This window comes from Dipodomys spectabilis, unplaced genomic scaffold (assembly GCF_019054845.1).
Source record: "Dipodomys spectabilis isolate Male_0828 unplaced genomic scaffold, ASM1905484v1 ptg000073l, whole genome shotgun sequence".
NCBI classification, from domain to species: Eukaryota; Metazoa; Chordata; class Mammalia; order Rodentia; family Heteromyidae; genus Dipodomys; species Dipodomys spectabilis.
In genome coordinates, this window is record NW_024870750.1 from 1,296,431 (window position 1) to 1,319,258 (window position 22,828).

A 22,828-nucleotide genomic window follows, 5' to 3' on the forward strand; every position below is an offset into this window, starting at 1 on the left:
GCTTGGGCACTGTTCATGAGCTCTTTTGCTCAAGGCTAGCACTCTACCACTTTTAACCACAGCTCCCCTTCCTGTTTTCTGGTGGCTAATTGGAGATAAGAGTCGCATAGACTTTCCTTCTCCTGGCTGGCTTTGAACCGAGATCCTCAGATCTCAGCCATCAGCACCTGGCTTGCTCAGGCCTTTTAGAATAGGGTAGATGTTTTCAAATGCTTCATAGATCTCAGAACGCTCTTTGGCACCTATAAATAAATACAAGTTTATATCATTTTAATATAAAAACAATACAAAATTTTCTTATCACTAAGATTTCATGTCACTAAAAGAATTTGGCAGGGGTGGGGGGCTCTATACTGGAGTTTGAACTTAGGGGCTTGTACTTGCTGGGCAGGCATTCTTCATTTGTGCCATGCCCTCAGCCCCAAACTTGTTATTTTTCAGTAAGTTCTTACACTTTTCAGGCTGGCCTCAGACCATGATCCTCCTACGTTTCCCACATAGCAGGGATTACACAACTTGTGGCTTGAGATGAGATCTTCACATTTTTTTTTACCCAGTCTGGCCTCAAACTCTGATCCTCCTAATCTCTCTGCCCCCCAAACAGCGGACTTACAACATGAGGTGCCACACTTGGCTTTTGTATGTGTGTATGAGACAGGTGAGACCTGGAACTCTCAGTCCTTCTGCCTTAGCCTCCGTAGCACTGGGATTATAGGCATGCACCATCATACCTAGCTTTCCAGTGTGTTTTAATAGGATGATATCCCTAGTTGTATCTGAGAAGTGGCAGTTGTTCCCAATAAAGACTAGTGACTTTAGCCATGTTACCCTCCCCCCACACACACACCCTTGAGCAGGAGCTTTTAGAACTTCCACTGTGTTAGCTTTAGCCACATAGAGCTCAGTAGAACTACAGAATGTGTCATAAACATGACCCCAAGTGACCCTGATCAACACCTGTGGCCACTGAGCTACCCACAGAATGCACTTCCTTTGATGTGAACTGGGTTCACCACTAGTTAACATCTCATTTCCTTAACACTGACACATTTCTACAAAAGCACAGCTATTCTAGAGGGGTTTTTTTTAAATGGTAACATGTGGGAAAGGATTTGAGAAGGAAACTATGTCATTGTCATCCTTAAAGTCTTAGGTTTTGAGGAATCTTTAATTAGGACATAATTGCATAGAGCTTACACGGGGGTAAAACATGAATTAAGACAGCCCCTATTCTTGAGAACTATCAGTCAGTCTTTCTTCACTTCCAAAGTGCAGAGGGCTTCTGAGAGCCAGGAAACTATTCACTGACATTTGTGTGGGTAAGAAGCAGCAAAGAAGGAAGGAGGTTAGTGAGAATACAAAACCTTACCTTTTTAGACAAAGAGAAATGGGAAACAGCTGAATTCATAAGTTCTCCCTTTAGAGCTACAGAGTTGGACAAGAAAGCTTCATAAAAATTGCAGGAAATCTGCAAAGTGGTCATCTGCTCTAACTCCAGCACTCATGAACGGGGAGCTACCAAAAGAAGGAGCCATAGAGTTGTGAAACAGCTAGGAATGGGGATTCAGAGTCAAGTATCAGCTGTAATCAATTTTTCTTATAGGAAAATAACTGGTAGCAAGAATGTGGAGATGTAGAAATGTAAAACGGTTTTGCTCCTGTGGAAAAGAGTTGGGTGGATCCTCAAAAAAAGTTAACGAATTACTACATGACCCAGCAATTCTGCTAGGTAAACACTTCTTAAAACTAAAAACAGGAACTCAAATAGTACAGACTTACACTACAACATTAGTCACAACAAGCTAAGTTTGGAAACAATCTACATGTCCACCAATGCACAAAGACAGAAAAATTTGTAGCAGCTATAGAATAGAACTTAACTTTGGTAATAATATTTGTAGTAGCTATAGCAATAGAATATTACTCAGCCATTAAAAAGAGTGATAATACAGATGCATGCTACCATGTGGATGAATCTGAAAAACACAGTCAGTGAAACAAGTCAAACACAAAAAGTCCTATGTATTCCATTTCTATGAACTGCTCCTAAATAAGCAAATCTAACTGAAACGTAGTTACAAGGAGCTGGGGGGTGGAGAGCAGAGATAGGAAGATGGTTAATGATACATTAATGATACATCTTTATTTTGGGGCTAAGAAAATATTTTACAACTAGGCAGGAATAGAAGTACATCCACATAACACTATGAATGACCTGTTCCTTATAAAATGGTTAAATTTATGTTCTGAATTTAAGTTAAAGAATCCAAGAGTAAGTACTTACTTATAAGGTTTGTTTGCTTTGAGAGGTAATGAAAGTACAGCTGTGGTCCTCCAGCCTGAAAGATGAGGGCTGGGGGTGGGGAAATACTGACAGGTGAGAGAAAGTCTATACCTGTGGATGGGTAGGAAAAGGCCCTCAAGTCTCAGCAGATTTTGGTTTCAGCACTAAAGTTTTTGTTTCTGCAGAAACTGATTTTGAGCTGGGTGCCAGTGGCACATACCTGTAATCCTAACTACTCAGGAAGCTGAGATCTGAGGATCATGGTTCAAATCCAGCTTGGCTGGGAAAGTCAATAAGACTCTAGTCTCCAACTAACTACCAAAAAAAACCAGAAATGGAGCTGTGGCTCAAGTGGTACAGTGCTAGCCTTGAGCTAAGGACAGTACCCAGGCCTGGAGTTCAAGCTCTGGTGCCAGCATGCATGTGTGTGCACACACCCACACACACTAAGAGAATCTCAATTAGGCTATAGCCTCACTTATTAATACTCAGTTAAGTCCTGTTGTGGTGCCAGACTCCCGTTAGATGACTGGTGCTTCTTAAGCAAAGCTTGCCATTATTTCTCTGCAGGTTGGAATGATGGCCACTTTGGGGAATAAACATAGTTCCTAACCTTGGTGAGTGAGGTGGAAATGCGGTAGCCCAATGCACTGGAGGAAGGACTGGCTGTGAAATCAAATGCTGCCATGCCAGCTCTACCACAAAACAGCTCTGAAACAATAGACATATTACCCAACCTTTGAGTTTCAGTTTCCTTATCCATAAAATAAGGACAAAATAAGGCTGGTGCCACACCTCTGCTTTCAGTTTTTTGGTGGTTAATTGGAGATAAGAGTCTCACAGATTCTCCTGCCCTAGCTGTCTTCCAACCGCCAGCCTCAGATCTCAGCCTCTTGGGTAGCTAGAGTTACAGGCTTGAGCCACTGCAGCCCAGCTAGAGAGCTTTGTTATTTTATTTCAGGTAAGGAAGAAAGCTGATCTCAATTAAGGATACTTAAACCTACGACACAAACATGGACTGAACTTGGCCATGTGCACTTTAAAAAATAAGACTGATTTGTAACAATACACAGCATTTATGTCAAAGTGTCCTTCCAGAGAACTTGAAAAGATTGTTCCCTTAAGTAGGGTAATATCTATCTCTAGTACTATAATATTCAATTAGCCCTGCGGGCTTTATCCCCTTCCCCTAGAACATGTAAAAATAAACCACTTCAGTCACTCAGGGGTCTTAATTACTCTAGACTCTATGTTGGGGGCATATGAGGAAATTAGTTTTGCTCTGTTGAAAATATCCTTGGATTCCAGACAGGCTTTTTTGCATTTTGAAGACATATCAGTTATTTCTTAGAGAAAAGAAGCAAATTACCTTACTGAAAGTTATAAAATCATTTTGCATATTCTACTCTGCTAGGTACTGAGTTGATGACTATCCATTTTTCTCAAATTACTTCAGGTAGTTAGAAAAATCTATTTTTAGATGAGATGAAATTGTGAGAAATTGTAAAGGTTCTTTGGAAGAAACAGCATTCAAGCCAGGTACTGGTGGCTCACACCTATGATCCTAGATACTCAGGGAGCTGATATCAGAGGATCATGGTTTGAAGCCAGCCCACATAGGAAAGTTCTAGAAACTCCCCCACCCTTTTTTTTCTGCCAGTCCTGGGGCTTGAACTTAGGGCCTAGGCTCTGTCCCTAAGCTTCTTTGCTCAAGGCAAGCACTCTACCACTTGAGCCACAGAGCTACTTCCAGGTTTTTCTGTTTATGTGGTACTAAGGAATTGAACCCAGGTCTGTAGTGTGCTAGGCAAGCACTCTACCATTAAGCCACATTCCCAGGCCCCCTTGAAATGCCTGTCTCCCATAAACCAGCAAAATGTCAGACTGGTGTGACTCAGTAGTAGAGTGCCAACCATATGTAAGAAAGCCAAGCAAATGGGGCTGGGAAGGTGGCTCAGTGGTAGAGCGCTTGCCTTGCATGCCTGAGACCCTGGGTTCGATTCCTCAGCACCACATAAGCAAAAAGAAAAAAGCCAGAAGTGGCACTGTGGCTCAAGTGGTAGAGCACTAGCCTTGAGCTGAAGAGCTGAGGGACAGCGCTCAGGCCCAGAGTTCAGGCCCCACAACCGGACTCAAAAAAAAAAAAGAAAGAAAGCCAAGCAAGAGCTCAAGGCACTGAGTTCAAGCCTTGGTACAGACACAAAGAAAAGAAAGAAAATTAAAAAAAAAGTCAAGAAGAGCCAGGAAGTTAAAAGTGAAGCAATGATGGGAAAATGGCCTTCTTATTATACAGGGAAAAATCACACTAGGCTTATAATAGTATGGTCCCAGCAGAACTGGAAATCAGGCCCACATATAAAAACGTAGGTCAAAAGGCAGCATCATAAGCCAAGTGCCCAGTGGCTTGTACTCGTAGCCACTCAGGAGGCTGAGATCTGAGGAACATGGTTCAAAGCCAGCCTGGGCAGAAAAGTTTCTGTGAGACTCCAACCACTCAAAAACCAGAAGTGGCACTGTGGCTCAAGTGGTAGATTGCTAGCTTTGAGCACAAAGAAGCTCAGAGACAGCACCCAGGCCCTGAGTTCAAGCCCCACAACTGACCAAAAAAAAAAAGGGCAGCATCATGAATTAATAAGAAGGGAAGAATAATAGTGTCAAGTTGGCTGGCTACTCGGAGGATGAGAGATCAAGTTGGCTCAGGCCATATAAATTTAGCCCTTATTTTGGTAGAAAAGAGTAAAATAGCAAATAGTTAATAAAATGACATAGAAAAGTCTCAATCATTTCCCTTCAAGGTTAAAAAAAACTTTTATAAACATAGTAAAAAGTAAGCCATCCGGAAAAAGTCACAAATATAGAAAAGAATAATTATGATTATGGTACTTCCATATAAATCTCTATGGAAAAAAGTAATAAAAACTACATAGACAAAAGATAAGTTATGTGCATACTCTTTATAAGAGATAAAATGCTATTTATTGACTATGTTGTAAAGGGATTGATTTATATCTATATCTATATTTATATCTATACCAGTGAGTTTAAATCAGAGAGATCAGTTTCACTTGTCTAAACTTTTCTTTTTGTCAAATTTAATTGCTGCTGAGGGTTGGGTAAGAGGTATTTAGATACACTGATGAAAGGAACATATGATTCTTTTACAGAATTTGGCAATTTATACTAAGAACCTTGAAAACAGTCACAGCCTTAAACAAAAGTTTCATTTCTGAGCATCCACACTCATTCTCCAGAAATAAAAATAGCCAAATGTTTGTGCTATTTTTAAGTAGCAAGCAAAAATGAAAAGTACCTATCTGACAATGGAAGAGTAAGTGTGTCTCGTATTACTGGAACAGGATCAGGAAACATAGGGCCCCTGGCCAAAGCCAGCCTGAAGATTGTTGCTGTGATCCAGTAATGATTTTTATTTATTTTTATTTAATTGTATTGAACTCAGGGCCTGGGTGCTATCCCCTCAAGGCTAGTGCTCTACCACTTGAGCCACAGTGCAACTTCTGGCTTTTTCTGAGTGGTTTATTGGAAATAAGCATTCACATACTTTCTTGCCCAGGCTAGCTTTGAACTGTAATCCTCAGATCTCAACCTTCTCACTAGCTAGGATTACAGGCATACGCCACCAGTGCTCAGCTTGATTTTTATATTTTTAATTGGCTGGTGGGGGGGGGATAGGGTGGGAATTTCAGAGATATTATATGATATACAGTATATAGTCATTCTTCTTTGGAAGGTCTATAGCTGCTTTTATACCACACTGACAAAGTTCAGCGATCTCAACAGAGACCCCAGGGCACACAAAGTCTAAGTCATGGCACTACTTGCCACTTCATGGATAAGTTGTCAGCCCCTCTTAGAACATTGTGTAGCCCTGAAAAACATCTCTGCAGAGTTTGTAACAGAGTTAGGCTATATACATTATAACAGGCCATAAAAGGGCAAGATGTAAAGATGACTCTATACATATATATATATGTATATACATATACACATATACAAAAATATGACATAAAGTGGCATAAAAAATGAAAGTAAATCCCACTGTTTTTGAATTAGGACTTATGGGTAATGTTATATTCATTTCTCCTTTTCACTTTTCCAGTGTTGCATAATAGTAAGAATTATAGCAAACAAAACTATTTAAAAGCAAAAGCAAAGCATGCACATAGCTATTAAATGTCATGAAAATCAGATAACCTTAGAACTTACCTGTCAACACAACTTTTCCAGATACAAAGATAAGCAACACAATTCGTGGCTTTACCATTCTATAAATAAGGCCAGGAAATAGTTCAGGTTCATAACTGTTAAAACACAAAAGGAGAATGTTTTAAATAGCTCTATTCATCTGCTTTCTCAAAACATTCAAGAATGTGTGTGTGCATGTGTGTGTGTGTGTGAGAGAGAGAGAGAGAGAGAGAGAGAGAGAAAGAGAGAGAGAGAGAGAGAGGGAGAGAGAGAGAGAGAGAGAGAGAGAGAGAGAGAGAGAGAGAGAGAATCTGTGTATGTGCACATTCAGGACAATACCCTCCGAATATAGAAATACATAGGTTTGGTTTTATGAAACAGTCTATGTAGCTCAGTCTTGAACTTGCTGTGTAGCCCAAGCTGGCATCATACTTTATCCTTCTGTCTCTGCCTACCATGGACTAGGATTACAGACATGTACCACCATGCCCAATACATCTTGTATATTAAAGTTGTATGTCATAACTATTGCAGATGCTAGGCAAGTACTTTCTTATACCAGCCTACATTCTTAGCCCTAAGCATAGGCACAGACAGCAGCCAAGAACAGAATTAATTTTGTTTTTGTTTTTTTAATTTTTGTTTTCAAGACATCCTAGGTAGAAATTGAGGTAACAGGGTATTAGATTTAATGTATTAGATCTCATTGGTTACATGCCCTCTATCTTTCAGCAAAATAGGTGTGTAATAGCGCATAAACCTTTTTTTTCTTGATTTTCCAAGTTCCAATAGCATGCAAGTACATTTATTTTATTTTATTCTGCCAGTTCTGGTGCTTGAACTCAGGGTCTGGGCACTGTCCCTGAGCTTCTTTTGCTTAAGGCTAGTGCTCTACCACTTGAGCCACAGCTCCACTTCCAGCTTTTTGTGTTTATATGGTACTAAGGAATTGAACCCAAAGGTTACATGCATGCTAGACACCCACTCTACCACTAAACCACATTCCCAGCCCCTCTACATGCATTTTAGCATGATAAAACTTAAGAAAAAGTCGGGTGCCGGTGGCTCACGCCTGTAATCTTAGCTACTCAGGAGGCTGAAATCTGAGGATCTTGGTTCAAAGCTAGCCCTGGCAAGAAAGTCTGTGAAACTCTTATCTCCAATTAATCACCAGAAAACTGGAAGTGGCACTGTGGCTCAAGTGGTAGAGAGCTGGCCTTGAGCAGAAGAGCTCAGGGACAACGCCCAGGCCCAGAGTTCAAGTCCCATGACTGAGAAAAAAAGAAAAGAAAAACAAAACCACCTTTAAAAAAAAAAGGGTTCTGAGATTTTGAAGCATTTGAAATCATCTATCCTATTCTAAAAGGTTTTAAAAAGGTCTGAGCAAGGACTGGGAACGTGGCTTACTGGCAGAGTGCTTGCTTAGCATGCATGATGAAGCCCTGGGTTTAATTCCTCAGTACCACATAAACAGAATAAGCTGGAAGTGGTACTGTGGCTCAAGTGTAGAGTGCTAGCCTTGACCAAAAAAGCTCAGGGACAGCGCCCACGCTCTGAGTTCAAGCTCCAGGACTGAAAAAAAAAAAGTCAGAATGTAAAAGGACAGTTGGTGGAATGATGCAGCTATTCTCAAAATAAGGCTAATGGAGAACGGACTGCACAAGGGGAAGCTCAGATCATGCAGATCATGCAGGGAAGCTACATTCAGGCTTGCAAGGAGTAAGATCCTCACTGCAGCAGATGTCAAACCTCTGGTTCCCAGAAAGTGTATCCTGGTAATGAGAGGCTATGAAGGATATGGAGTGGTGGCCATGCTCCTGTGCTCCTGGAATACCACATTGTCTTTGCCTTCCAGTAGAAAGCTTGCTACTTCAAGATCCAGGGCAGACCCTGGAAAACCTTCACAATGAGGAGAGCTAGGCCAAGAAAATGAAGGCTGTGGACTGAGGGCTCACAGTCTTCAAACTCAGGCAGAGCCCTTCATATATTTAGTAAGAGTTGGTTCTAAAAATGGTGGGCTGGCGGCCCATGACTTCAGAGTCTAGAGGGTTCCAAAGTTTCACACACTCTCAAAAGTGAGGGCTTTCTCTGGGAACTAGTTCCTCACAGGTATATACTTAGTGACTCAGGATGCCGAGATCTGAGGATCTCAGTTTGAAGCCAGCCTAGGCAGGAAAATTGGTGAGACTCTTATCTCCACTAAACTATCAAAAAAAAAAAACAAACCCCAAAAACAAAACTGGAGTGGAACACACACACACACACACACACACACACACACACACACACACACACACACACCCTGTCCCAAAAACAAAACTGGAGTGGAACACACACACACACACACACACACACACACACTCACACCCTGTCCCAAAAACAAAACTGGAGTGGAACACACACACACACACACACACACACACACACACACACACACACACACACACACACACACACACACACACACACACACACACACACACACACACACACACACACACACACACACACACACACACACCCTGTCCCAATGGAACAAAACGGGACAACTAGATAGCTTTGGGCCTGAGTAGGTCATAGCCCCTCTTCTATCATAATTCCAGGCCTTTCTTAGTGCACAGCTGTCAGCCCTGTCCTACTTACTTAGCCCAATCCTACTCCCTATCACTTCTTGCTAAGGCCATTACTAAAGCCAGAGTGTTTATTTTATAAGCCTAGAGATCAGTGGGTTTTGACATGTGGGCCTCAAGCCAACATACTGGCTTTACCTGTGAGCTTTTTAGTTGAGTGATTATGGATGCTCTACCACTTGAACCACATCACCAGCCCGCCTGTGATCTTTGTAGGACTGCAGTGAAGTGGTGACGTAGCCCAGTAAGGAGTGTGTGTTTCCTATATTGGTCACTCGGACAACATAGCAGTTTGAACCCCTGTTTCCAAAGACTGGGACCACACAATAACCTTGGAGGACTCAGGCTCTGTCTCTTAACCCTTTTGCCACTGTGCCTCCATTATCTTTTTTGTAAGTTATCACTTTTCCAAAAGATAACCTGTATAAGCAGCCCGTAGTGTAACTGCAATACCTTAGTAAAAGCAAATTCCACCTAGATAGCTGTCATACCTGCTGAACTGCCGATGGGTTAGAACTAAACCCTCCAGCCTGATGGGAAATCTCACATCACAGCTTCCAACCATGTTCTGAATTTTGAAGTCAAGGAACCTGGCAGGAAACCCAAGCTTCTGCACCACACGAGCGTACTTTCTTGCTGCAAGTCGAGACTGCTCTTCGCTGGGGAGGGGCAAACATAGTTGATTAAAGATGTCCTAATCACTATATTCTTTTCTAGTTTGTGTTGTATTCACATGAGACACATTTGTGGGTATGTGCGCATGTATGTGCATGTGTATTCCAGTAACTGAGTTTGAATTCAGGGCTGAGTCTGCTGGTACTCTACTACCTGAGCCATGTCCCCTGCTTGACTGATTAACTGGAGATAGTCTCATGGACTTTGCTCCCTGGTTGACTTCAAACCATAATGCTCAAGATCTTAGCGTCCTGAATAACTAAGATTATAGGTGCAAACCACTGGTGCCCAGCTACATTGAACATTTTTTTTACTAGTTTTATTATTTGTACCATGTCCATTTTGCAATGTATCTATCTATGAAACCACAGGCTCTGTGAGAAGGACTTAGCTTCCATACCTTTATCCCCAGCATGTTGTCAAAGGTCTAGTATAATGTACAATTGTTAAACTGGTTCTTAAATTACCGTGATTTGTCTTATTTTGTGTGGGCGATACTGAGTTGGAACTCAGGGCTTTCCCTTTCCCAGGAAGATGCTCTACATCCCTGCTTTGTCACCTTTCCCTACTTTTGCTTGTGTTAAAATTTTCTTTGACTAGAATCGTTCTGCTGGTTTTCAAAACATGGCTGTAGGCCTTTAGCAGCACCTGAAAACTACTTAGAAAGGCTAAGACCCAAGTCCCATCTTGGATTTGCTGGTGTGAGGACCAGCAATTCAGGGCCAACAAGCCCTCTAGGCGCTTGAGATGCTCACTCAAGTTTAGAAACACCATCTATCTGGTCTAAAAGTGTGTATGGTATTTACATGGGAATGATAATAAAAAAATAAGGAAAATTTCATACAAAAAAGCGTGAGAATGAAGGATGTACTACTAATCAACTGACATACACATATTTTTATGGGACAAATTATGCATCCTCCCTCCCCCACAAGAAATTCCCAAGTATAGCTGGGTGCTGGTGGCTCACGCCTGTAATCTTAGCTACTCAGGAGTCTGAGATTTGAGGATCACAAATCAAAGCCAGCCTAGGTAGGAAAACCTGAGAGACTCTTATCTCCAAGAAACTACCCCCAAAAAGCTAGAAGTAGAGCTGTGTCTCAAGTAGTAGAACACTTAGCCTTGAACAAAAAAGCTCAGGTATAGCACCCAGGTCCTGAATTCAATCCCCAGGACCAGAAAAAAAAACTCTCTGAAGATAAATATTAAAGTTCTTTAAGATTTGTTAAATTTTGCTCAGGCTGCTATCCAACTCACACTCAGAATAAGAATACACAAACTCTAACTTTGTAGTATGTTCTTCAAATGTTTCTTACCCCAAACCTCAATTCATAGGGGGAAGTCCTGAGATTTGGGGGCTCATTTCTCACTTGATACTTTCCATCTGTTACTGTCAAAACACAACAGTGAGCCGGATAGAAGTGATACTTGAGCGGATTTTGTGACCTCTGCCCTCCTTCATAGGTTGTCCCATTTTGAGCTGCAAATCAGAGGATTCTGAGAGAACATCCTTGCCTGGACCAAAGGGAATGTGTGCATGTGTGCCTGTGTGTGCGTGCACGCCAGTCCTACCTAGGGCTTGAACTCAGGGCTTGGGTGCTGTTCTTGAGTTTTGTTATTCAGGCTACTGCTCTACCACTTGAACCACAACTCTACTTCTAGCTTTTTTGGTGCTTACTCACAGACTTTCCTGCCCAGGCTGGCTTCAAACCATGGTCCTAGGATGATAGGCATTAGCCACAGGTGCCTAGCAATAAATAGCTTTTTGATGCTGTAGTGGTGGTGTGATTTGGTCTTAGTATGCAGCCCAAGCTGACCTTGAACTCATGATCTTACATTGAAATAAAATCCTAGAAGCCGGGCGCCGGTGGCTCATGCCTGTAATCCTAGCTACTCAGGAGGCGGAGATCTGAGGATCGCAGGTCAAAGCCAGCCCAGGCAGGAAAGTCCATGAGACTCTTATCTCCAATAAACCACTAGAAAACCGGAAGTGGCACAGATGCTCAAGTGGTAGAGTGCTAGCCTTAAGCTGAAGAGCTGAGGAACAGTGCCCCAGGCCCAGAGTTCAAGCCCCATGACCAACAAAAAAAAAGAAAGGAAGGAAGGAAGAAAATTCTAAACCAGAGTCATCCAATTAAATTAAATTAAATTTAGGGCTGGGAAGGTGGCTCAGTGGTAGAGCGCTTGCCTTGCATGCCTGAGGCCCTGGGTTCGATTCCTCAGCACCACATAAGCAAAAAGAAAAAAGCCGGAAGTGGCACTGTGGCTCAAGTGGTAGAGCGATAGCCTTGAGCTGAAGAGCTGAGGGACAGCGCCCAGGCCCAGAGTTCAGGTCCCACGACTGGACCCAACAAAAAAAAAAAAATTAAATTTAAATTTCAGTCCTTTGTATTAGCCATCTTTTCAGTGTTCAGTAGCCACAAGTGGCAACCCCACTGGACTGCAGTTACAGAGCATTATCATTCAGAGAAAGCTCTAGATTAATCAAAATGTCAATTATACTTCCCCAATACAAAGCAGGACTTACGAATAAGACCACCAAACATATGGAAGCCATATTTATATAATTTTGTGCCAGGGAAATAGCTTCCTAGCATGAAACATAGAAACCATAAAGGAAAAAAAATGGATAGACTATACACAGACATTTAAACTGTGTTTTAAAAAGTCAGCATAAAACATAAATAGTAATCTGGGAAAATATTTACAGTATAGAATGGTAAAAAAAATACTTAAATGCAAAACCTATTAACAAAAGACAAATAACCTCTATGGAATATTGAGCAAAAGACATAGTAAGCAATTTACATGCCTATGAAGGTGTACTGAATCTCACTAGCAATTGAGGAAATGTACATTGAAACAATGTAACTTTTGCCAACCACTTTAGCAGATATAAATGGGTATATTGACAGCCAGGGTGCACAGGAGAAAATGGATGCTTGGCATATCTCTAGGAGAGAAGCAATTGGCCTAGCATTTCAGAAGGATGACTTGCTGTCAATTTTCCAGAACTTATAAGGAGAGCAGCACTCCCGCTAGCTTTATCAGGAAATAACACACATCGGCTTAGTGCTACCTCTGCAGGAGATCCAGAAAAGACAAGGCTTTTCAGATGCCTCCTGAGCTAATGCTTCAGAAATGTCTACTAGAAATTCCTACTCACTCATCTACAATGAGGAAAGTCCACGAGAATGACGTATTCCTTTAGGCTCAGAACATCCCTTGTCATTACTATAGTTTTCTAAAAACAATACACCTTGACAACTTGTGGATGGAGACAAGAGGAAAAAACTGGGAGAGTGTGAGGAAAAGGGTTACATTATTCAAAAAAAGAAATGTACTCTTTACCTGACTTAGCTAACTGTAACCTAGCACCTTTATATTAACAATAAAAAATAAAATTTAAACTAAGAAAGATAAAAATAAAGCAAGTACAGTAAACAATGCATCTTGCAAACAAGTTCTGATAACTTAGTTAACTTTCTTTAGAAGGGAAGACCGTAAAGAATATGAGTATATTCAATATGACAAGACTGAAAGTGCTTTTATCTCAAAATCGGGCATTTCATTGAAGGAACTTTGCCAAACGTATTTTATGCCTAACACATCTAAATTATAAACGTATGTAAACATATATGGATCATATGCATATATGCACAAACAAATCAACTGAAATATGGTGTATATAAGGGAGAATTCCAATGATATAACTTCTTTGAACGACTAATGCACAGTTTAACAAAATGAGTACTAAAGCTGGGCTCTGGAGACTCATGCCTGTAATCCTAGCTGTACCGGAGTCTGAGATCTGAGGATCACAGTTCAAAGCCAGCCTGGGCAGGAAAGGCCATGAAACTCTTATCTCCAATAAACCACCAGAAAACCGCAAGAATGCTCACCATGAGCTGAAGAGCTGAGACAGCGCTCAGGCCCAGAAGTCAACCCCATGACTGACCAAAAAAAAAAGAGTACTGAGAAGCTGAAACTTGTGCTGTCACAAAGTGGGTCAAGGAGAGGGAGGGTAGACGAATGGAGAGAGGAAGGATGTATAAATGTGGTCATGATATCTAATGTAGATATGAAAATGAAAATAGGTTGGAAGAGATGGGGAGAATTAGAGATGGGGTGCATTGTACTCAAAAACTCACAAGTGGAAACCTTTGTACAACTAAAGATACTAAAGATTGAAGTTAAAAGAAAACCACTTTTATTTCTACGTTTACCCAAATGCTATGCTTCCTCACTTGACATAGTGAGCTGTCCCTCTGAGAAGCGGGTGATGGGTTTCTCCTACCTTTTGGCTCCGGTGCAGACCATTTTCCCAGAACTAAATATGAGGGCTGTTGTCCTAGGTTCTCGGATCCTCATTATCACAGCAGCAAACCTCTGTACACAGAAGCCCAGAGGAGAATTAGTCTCTGCTAACAGCTAACACTAGCCCAGCTGGAAAGCTGGGCTGCACATGAAAATAATCTTGAAGAAACTGAGATTGGATGGGAGAGAAGCTAATAAATGTCTGGGTGTGTCCCTCTCCCCCCAAAAGAATTTGATTTTAAAATGTACTTTAAAATCCAGGTGCAAAATAGTAATATTAATAGGTAAAATTCCAGGTCCTATCTATAAGGGTGTGCTATCGGTTTTCTCTCATTTATCTTCATGACAGTATTGAGTATTTTCCTTAGTGCACATGGAAACAAGTAGTTCTTTAACTCCCCATGTCACACAGGAAATGGCAGATAGGATGTAAAACCATAACTAATCAGACTTGCATTGACACATGTCCTTCTTTCCCAGAATCTTTGAAAAAACAGTCATGATAAGTACATCTGAGTCTGGCATGGTGGCGCAGAGTTGTAATCCCAGTTCTAGGGAGGCTGAGGCAGGAGGATTAAAATTTTGAGGCCAGCCTGGACCACACAGCCAGACTCTGTCTCAGAAACTAACAAAACTGCTTGGCACCAGTGGCTCACATCTATAATCCTAGCTACTCAGGAGGCCAAGATCTGAGGAACAGCCCCGGCAGAAAAGCCCCGATGAGACTCCAATTAATCTCCAATTAACTACTCAAAAACCAGAAATGGAGCCTAGCTCAAAGTGGTAGAGTGCTAGCCTTGAGCAAAAGAGCTCAGGGTCAGCTCCCAGGCCCTATGTTCAAGCCCCATGACTGACAAAACAACAACAAACACAAAACCCTAACAAAACCAAAACAAACCAAGAGCTAGGTATGATGTCTCACCCCTATAATTCCAGCTATTTGGGAGGATCAAAATTCAAGGCCAGCCCTGGCAAAAAGTAGCTTGAGAGACCTCTTTCCCCATCTCAACCAATAAAAGTTAGACCTTGTGACATATGAGAAAAATAAAAGGAAATTGGAGTCCAGACAGACCAGGTATAAATGTTAAGACTAAAATAACTGAAACAAAGCATGGCTCAAGTACCCATTAGGCAATCCAAACCAGAAAAGAGCATGTAGAATGAAGGATAGGTATGCTGACAATAGACGAAAAGGTACAAGGATGGTTGGTTACAGAGCAGATGTATGAGTCTGCTTTCCAGGTGGTGCTAATGCATAGGAGTTGAGACCTGCTGGCCCACAACATTGACACATCCTTAAATCACCTGCTCATCCCCCTGCTCCTACACAGATACCTTCCTTTAACTCTTCTCCCCCTAGGAAGCTGGGGATGAGTTCCATGCAAAGCTCCATCTTTTGGGCTGGGGCTACTTCTCCAGATCATAGACACTTTAACATATCAGGCAATTTCAGATGTGAAGTGTTAACTGAGAGTCTCCCTCAGCTAGCTCCAAGATTTTGTGCTTGTTAGGCAAAGAGTACTACATAGAACAGACCAAGGCCTCTTAAGTGATTTTCAGGTGTTTACTAAAAGCTAGCCCTCTCATCTGCTATACATTTTGTTAAATCCTTAAGCTAGCTTGAGTGCCAAGCCAGAATGTTTTTAGCTGTTAGGTTCAGACAGGTCCCCAAATTCTCTTTCACCACAAAACGGAGAGGAAAACAGTAGACAATGGGGAATACAAATGTGCTTAAGGTGCAGATGGTTCAATAATGTGATCACTTACTGTTGTAAGTTAAGAATTTTACCTTGTGGGCTGGGAAGGTGGCTCAGAGGTAGAGCGCTTGCCTTGCATGCATGAGGCCCTGGGTTCGACTCCTCAGCACCACATAAGAAAAAAGAAAAAAGCCAGAAGTGGTGCTGTGGCTCAAGTGGTAGAGCGCTAGCCTTGAGCTGAAGAGCTGAGGGACAGCGCCCAGGCCCAGAGTTTAGGCCCCACGCCGAACCTGCCCCCCCCAGAAAAAAAGAATTTTACCTTGTTACTTTATTTCTGCCCATACCATAGCCAGCAATATGTAACAGAAAAAGATACCATTCAGGTAATGTGAAATCTGGATGTCAGCAAGGACATCGTCACAACATCAAAAACAAATCCTTAAACTCTTCAGTAGTTGATCCTTACAAGGTCTCTGCTTTCTATTAGGGTGGATTTTCTCATTAGACTCCCTTGTACAGACCCTGGAAAATCATTCTGAGTTGATGAGGTTAACCAATCCAATTCTCTTAGGTAAACAGGGCATCAAAAACAGGTCACCTGCCTTTGGCAAGGCAAAGATTAGAGCTTACTAAACTTTGAGGACAGGAAATCCCAGAGTCTTACATTAGTAACTGAAAGTGTGGACTTTACACCTTCAACAATTTTGCTTTCTCAAATAAGAGAATCTATAAATGGAAAAACACACAAGTGTCAGCTTACTGCGACATTTAGAAAGAAATATTTCCATTAATAAAATAGAATTGCAAGAGAGCTAGTGTCCCAAATAGCTGAAATTAGATGGACGGAAATATATTTTTGAAAATCAAGGACAAGATCTTAATTTTAGGAACTGTTCCATTACTGCTTTATTCAAAACAGACAGTGAGATTATTTTATAACTTCTAAAGAGAAAGGGAGATAATCTTTGTGTGTGTGTATGGGGGGGGGGGGGAATGCCAATCGTGGGGCTTGAACTGGTCTGGGCATGTTCCTGAGCTTCTTTGTTCAGGGCTAGCTTCTACCAGTTGAGCCACAGTTCCACATCCAGCTTTTGGTGGTGAATTGGAGATAGGAGTCTCAGGGATTTTCCTGGCTGGGATGGCTTCCAGCTTTGATCCTTAGACCTCAGCCTCCTGAGTAGCTAGGATTACAGGTGTGAGCCACTAGTGCCCGGTAATCATCACCTTTTTGAGTTGCCAAAGATTTCCATTAAAAAAAAAATTTTTTTTAGAGCCAGGTGTCAAGTGGGTCAAATCTGTAATCCTGTGTACTCGGGAGTTTGGAATCTGAGGATATGTCTGAAGACAGCCCAGGAAAAAAAGTCCAAGATATTTCATTTCCAATTTACCAGCAAAATGTTGCATTGAAGGCATAGCTCAAGTGATAGAGCTCCAACATGAGCAGAAAAGCCTGGAAACAATGAAGTGAGAGTGAGACCCTCAGTTCTTGCCCTGCCACCAACAAAAAGAATTTTTTTTTCTTTTTTCTTTTTTGTTGGTCATAGGGTTTAAACTCTAGGCCTGGGCTCTGTCCCTCAGCTCTTCAGCTCAAGGCTAGAGCTCTACCACTTGAGCCACAGCGCCACTTCCGGTTTTCTGGTGGTTTATTGGAGGTAAGAGTCTCACAGACCGTCCTGCCCAGGCTAGCTCTGAACTGTAATCTACAGATCTTAGCCTCCAGAGTAGCTAGGATTACAGGCATGAGCCACCAACACTTGGCTCTTTTCTTTTTTTCTTAAGAAAAAAAAAGGTCACCCCCACAATCATATGAAAGAAATCAAATATATAGAGAAGGTAATGGTTGAAAGGAATACTGAGCAGTCTTACCTTTGGGTTATATTCTGCATTTTTGGCATGCAAAGCTATTTTCTTCAAATCCAATTTACAAGCCAGATTTACAGTGGAAACTATGTTCCTGAAGAAATTAAGTTCACTTTAGACATTATATCAGATATAAACCTAAAATGGCAAAATAACTTATTAACCTCCTCATTGCTAAAGCCACACCTTAGCAACTTCTTAGGGATAGAATTCTCTATATATTTCAATGTAAAATATGTAGTAACATGGTCCCTAGTAAGTATAAAATCCCAAAGTACTAAAACAGCATTTTCTAAATTTTCATTATATAAAATTAAGTCTCCAAACTTCTTTAAAAACAATGTCTCAAAGTGGAAACTGCGATGCCAAACCAATTTGCAAATTGAATTCAATTTCACATTTTTACATCTTCTGTGTTTATCCTATCCTAACCACAATTTTCAGTAACTGAAGTCTTTTGGCATAAATAATGCAATCCCTCAAGAATGTGTCTATTAATCTTATACTCCCTCTTTGGGAAACAAAAATAAAGTGTTTCGTGTTATAGATAACCAAACCATCCAAGGCCTGAATCTATTAAGAACTGATAAAGAACAATGAGCTCTGAAATTCGCTTCCCTAGACTAGTATCCTGGAACTGTCGTGTTTATGAATATATGACCTGTACCCAGAAGCATCATTGAATTTAAAAACAAACATGCTTACTGTAGTTGAGGTACAATTCCAGAACTTTCGGACACAGGGTTCATTGGAGCCATCGGAGATATGGAGGCCAGAAGAGAGGCATCATCAGAGTTTTGTTTCTCTGCAGAGGGTTGGGCCCAGTCAGCATCACTTGACAGACTGCTGCCATTTAAGCCTGGCCCAGCATCCTCTTCACTGGGCAATGGTAGCCCATTTTGTGGACTTGGGATTTTGCAATTTTCCTCAACTTCTTGTTTGCATTCCACAGTTGTCTGGTCTTTGTTTGCTTGGGTGAGTTCATCTGGTAGGAAGCTAAGATCCACAGATGAGAAATCACTGGATGGTTCTTTGGTTTCTCTAAGATGTGAGTTAAATTCATTTCCTGGATTGGGTGGATTGGCTCCATACACATCATAAGGTATGGCTGAGTTGAACAGAGGAGACATGGGCAGGGCAAGGTCATCCTAGACAAAACATGATGAAACAGAACATTACACCAAAGAGATATCACTATGGAGAGAAGACAACATGTGTTTCTACAGAGTATTTTTAAGACTATTAAAATGTTATAGTACACTTAACAGAAACAGAAAAATACACCTTAAAATGAAGGAAAAACATTTATCACCATTTTTTTTCTTACCAGGGTTAGAACCATAATAAGTTGCCATTTTCCAAATCCAAATTGGTACTAGAAGCAATTGAATGACTATTTTCTAAATGTGTACACTCTAAATTGTGTACAAAACTCAATGTACTAAAGTTGCAAACTTCAGAAGTCTTAATTTATATAAGTTCTTTTGGGGGTGAGGGACTGGCACTGGGGCTTCAACTCAAGGCCTTAAGTTCTCACTTGTCTTTTTGACTCAAGGGTAATGCTCTAACGGCTTGAGCCATGCCTCTAGTTCTGGTTATTTGGGACTCTTCTGCCTAGGCTAACTTCAAACTTTGATCCTCAGATCTCAGCCTCCTGAGTAGCTAGGATTATAGGGATACGCCACCAGTGCCCACCTTAAATAAGTTTTAAAATTTTAATTAAGTTTAGTTCTTACTCTTGGGTATGGAATCCAAGACTTTGTGCTTAGACAAATACCTTACTACTACTACCCTCAATCTTTCTACTTTCATTTTGGTTCTGAGATAATTACTTGCTAACTTTGCTTAGGCTGACCTTAAAATTGTGATCCTCTTGCCAACAGAATAGGTGTTTTTGTTTTTATTTTTATTGGTTGTCGGGCCTGAACTCTGGGCCTGGGTGCTGTCCCTCAGCTCTTCAGCTCAAAGCTAGTGCCACTTGAGCCACAGTGCCACTTCCAGCTTTTTTACTTATGTGATGCTGAGGAATCGAACCCAGGGCTTCATGTCTGCAAGGCAAGCACTCTATCACTGAGCCACCTGCCCAGCCCTAAATTCCTGTTTTAAAGAATATAATATGTGAAGCTTAAGATACAGCATCAAGTACTAATCAACACTCACTAAGACTTGGCATTATTTTTCTAATTAAAGGAGAGGTAAGAAAATATTCAAGTAACAAGAATTTACAATAGGAAAAAAGAGCCTCAGGGATTTAAATGCTAAAAATAGTTTAAATCAGTGTATTGTGTTTCCAATCCAAGGAAGGCTGCTCAATGATCATTTCCCAGCCACTGAGTGAATTAGCATGCACCTGAAGGAAGTAGCTGATGTTAAAAAAAAAAATCATGTGCTTTATTACCAATAAAATTCTATTACCTTGGTTCTCATAAGCTGCAGGCCTAAATCCTAGATGTTGAGCCCTGTGTATAGGATAATCTGGCCCATTAGATTGTGCCTCTGACAGCTGAGTGCACATACGGTGTTTCATGCTCTAGGTGGAAAAGCTACCTCAGCTAACAGTCTGACTGGACCCTACTGAACTGCTCTGTTATTACAAATCCAGCAGGTGGCAGGGGTGACCAGCTATTCAAAGAAAATACTTGGAGACATGAAGCTAGTCTCTTGAAATAGGACTTTTGACCTCTCTTTTGTTCAGAATGCTATCATTAGCCCACGTCTCTCCTGGGCCCACCCACAGAGTGGGAGGTGGGGACAATGGGCTCCAGTTCCTCACAGCTTTCCTTGCAATGTCTTGTCTTGCTGGAGAGGCTCTCATCAGCCAATTGGCACTAAGCAACAATCCCAGCCTTCCTTCCTTCTCCCATCATGGCATATTCTCTGGGGGATGAAATACTCACTCAATGGCACTAAACTTTAACAAGGACTTGAAGGAAATGGTGTGATGTTGAATAATGTTTGGTGGTGATGGAACCTCGCCAGCCCCCTTTTCCAGTTCACCTGCAGAACCTACTAGAAGTGAGTCTATGGCTTCCTTAGCCCCACAGCTGAAGAAATTGTTCCCCAGCTTTTATGGAACCATTACTGTGGAGTTCCCAGAACCTTTCCTGCCAGGGTTCACTGCTGGATGGAGTGCTGTGGAATGTCACCATCTCCACCTCAGTGCTGATTCTTGCCAACAAATAAATAAGTACATAAATAAAACTATTGTCTACTGGTTGAAAGCCAGACAAATCTGTGAAGACTTTATCTCTGATTACACAGCAAAAGGCTGGAATTAGAGATGTGGCTCAAGTGGTAGAGTAGGAGCAAGTAAAAGGGAAGTCTTGAGTTCAAGCCCCAGTACCCACACACAAAGCAAACAAAAATTAATCTTTTCACCAACATAAACTTCTCTTTGACTTCAAGATCTCTTCCTCTCTTTTCTGTAAGACTTAACTATAATTTTTTTTAAATCTTAAGAATGGAAAGGATGGTATTGATCAGGGCAGATTGTACTTATAAATTGACAGGTTGAATTGGAACTCCTTTGTAGAACACATTTTAAGATGGATTGCACAAGGAAAAAATTCTTAAGAAGGAGCAAAGTGTCTCATATACTAGGAAGGCTGAGGCAGGAAGATGGCTTGAGTCTAGGTTAGGGACTAGCCACTGCCATAAACACTACAAGAGAAAAAAAAATTCCTAACCAATGAAAGACACCAAGGGTGTAACTGAGGTTTGTACGGGGCCTTGTACTGGCCCAGACAGGCCTCTGCCCCTTGAGCCACATCCCCAGCCCTTTTGGTGTTCCTTGTGTTTAGAATAGAGTATCGCATTTGTGCCCTGGCTGAACTGGACTTTGATCCTCTCAATCTCAGCCTCCAGAGTAGCTAGGGTAACAGGAATAAGCCATTCCCGCTCAGCTCCAATTCACATTTGTTCATATGAACACCACAATCCCCAACTCTTCCAGGTGACATGCTCAAACCTGTCCTTGTCCGTCAGAGGCGGACATCCCTTCAATGTCCAACACCAGGGCTACTTGGAATAGGAGACAACTTTGCCCCCCACAAAGCAGCAACTGTAAGAGAGAACGAAGGCCAAGCCGTATGGCCCACAGGCCTTGTGGCTCAGCCACAGGCCCAGGCCCCCGATGCTAGGAGGTCTTGCGGCCCAGCCACAGGCCCAGGCCCCTGATGCTAGGACAGCAGCACAGGTTCCAGGCTCACCTGGACAGCGGCGCAGCGGTCCAGGTAGAACTCGAGGTACGCCTCCTCCTCCATGGGTGGAGGTTCTTCTGTCGGGGAGCTGGGGGAGCCAGGTACTACAGAGCCTTTTTATCAGCCCAGCTGCATGTGAGGTGGGTGGGGCAGAATCCACGCCCCCAGACCCGGGGATTGAAGGGCTGCAGAGCTGGGCCCAGGGCAGGGGAGCCACCCAGTGCAATCACCACAGTGCCCACACCTGAGCAGCACCTAGGCCTGCAAAGGCCCTTCTCTTCAGTGCTTGCAGATGCTGACTTTGCCTCCAGAAGAAGCCCCGCGTGCAAGTGGTATAAAGTGAGTGCAGTGGACAGTGAGGAAAAATCGAAGATTCTTTGTCTTTTGCCTAGGAAAGCCGCAGAATTTGAGGCACCTAAGCTAATCAGGTTGAAGGTGTGTGTGTGTGTGTGTGTGTGTGAGAGAGAGAGAGAGAGAGAGAGAGAGAGAATCCTGATAACCCAGGGCCTAGCCACTGTCCTGCAGCTTTTTGGCTCAAGGCTGACACTCTATCGCTTGCTTGAACCCCTGTTCCACTTGCAGCTTTTTTTGGTGGTTAATTGGAAATAAGCATCTCATAGATTTTCCTGAGATCCTCAGATCTCAGCCTCCTGGATAGCTAGGATTATAGGCATGAGCCACCAGCAACCAACAGGTGTAGTATTTTTTATCATTATTTTTCACCTTCAAACCTGGGAATTTTTTTTTGTTAATCACAGAAAAATTACTTAAGGCCACACCCAGAATGACCTGTGTTGCTCTGCATTTATGATTCAGGCCACACAAGAAAGTAACACAAACCCAAATAGTCAGAGAGGGTTTCTCTTGCTTGAAATAATCATTTCAATTTTTAGTGCCTCAGCTTTTGTAAAAACTTAATGGTCTATAAATATAATTGACACTTGGAGTAAGAGATTTCAAAAT

General features: G+C 41.9%; 1 protein-coding gene across 1 annotated transcript; it reads right to left on the minus strand.

The window, feature by feature from the left end:
- Positions 1-153: 153 nt before the first annotated feature.
- Positions 154-21,928, minus strand: Tbpl2 (TATA-box binding protein like 2). Its single transcript, XM_042682514.1, has 7 exons — positions 21,875-21,928; positions 18,372-18,814; positions 17,673-17,760; positions 14,090-14,181; positions 9,609-9,776; positions 6,509-6,603; positions 154-242 (listed from the first exon to the last, which is right to left on the minus strand). Exons 1-7 carry the CDS (start codon positions 21,926-21,928, stop codon positions 154-156), a joined length of 1,029 nt encoding a protein of 342 aa, XP_042538448.1.
- Between the last annotated feature and the right edge of the window lie 900 nt (positions 21,929-22,828).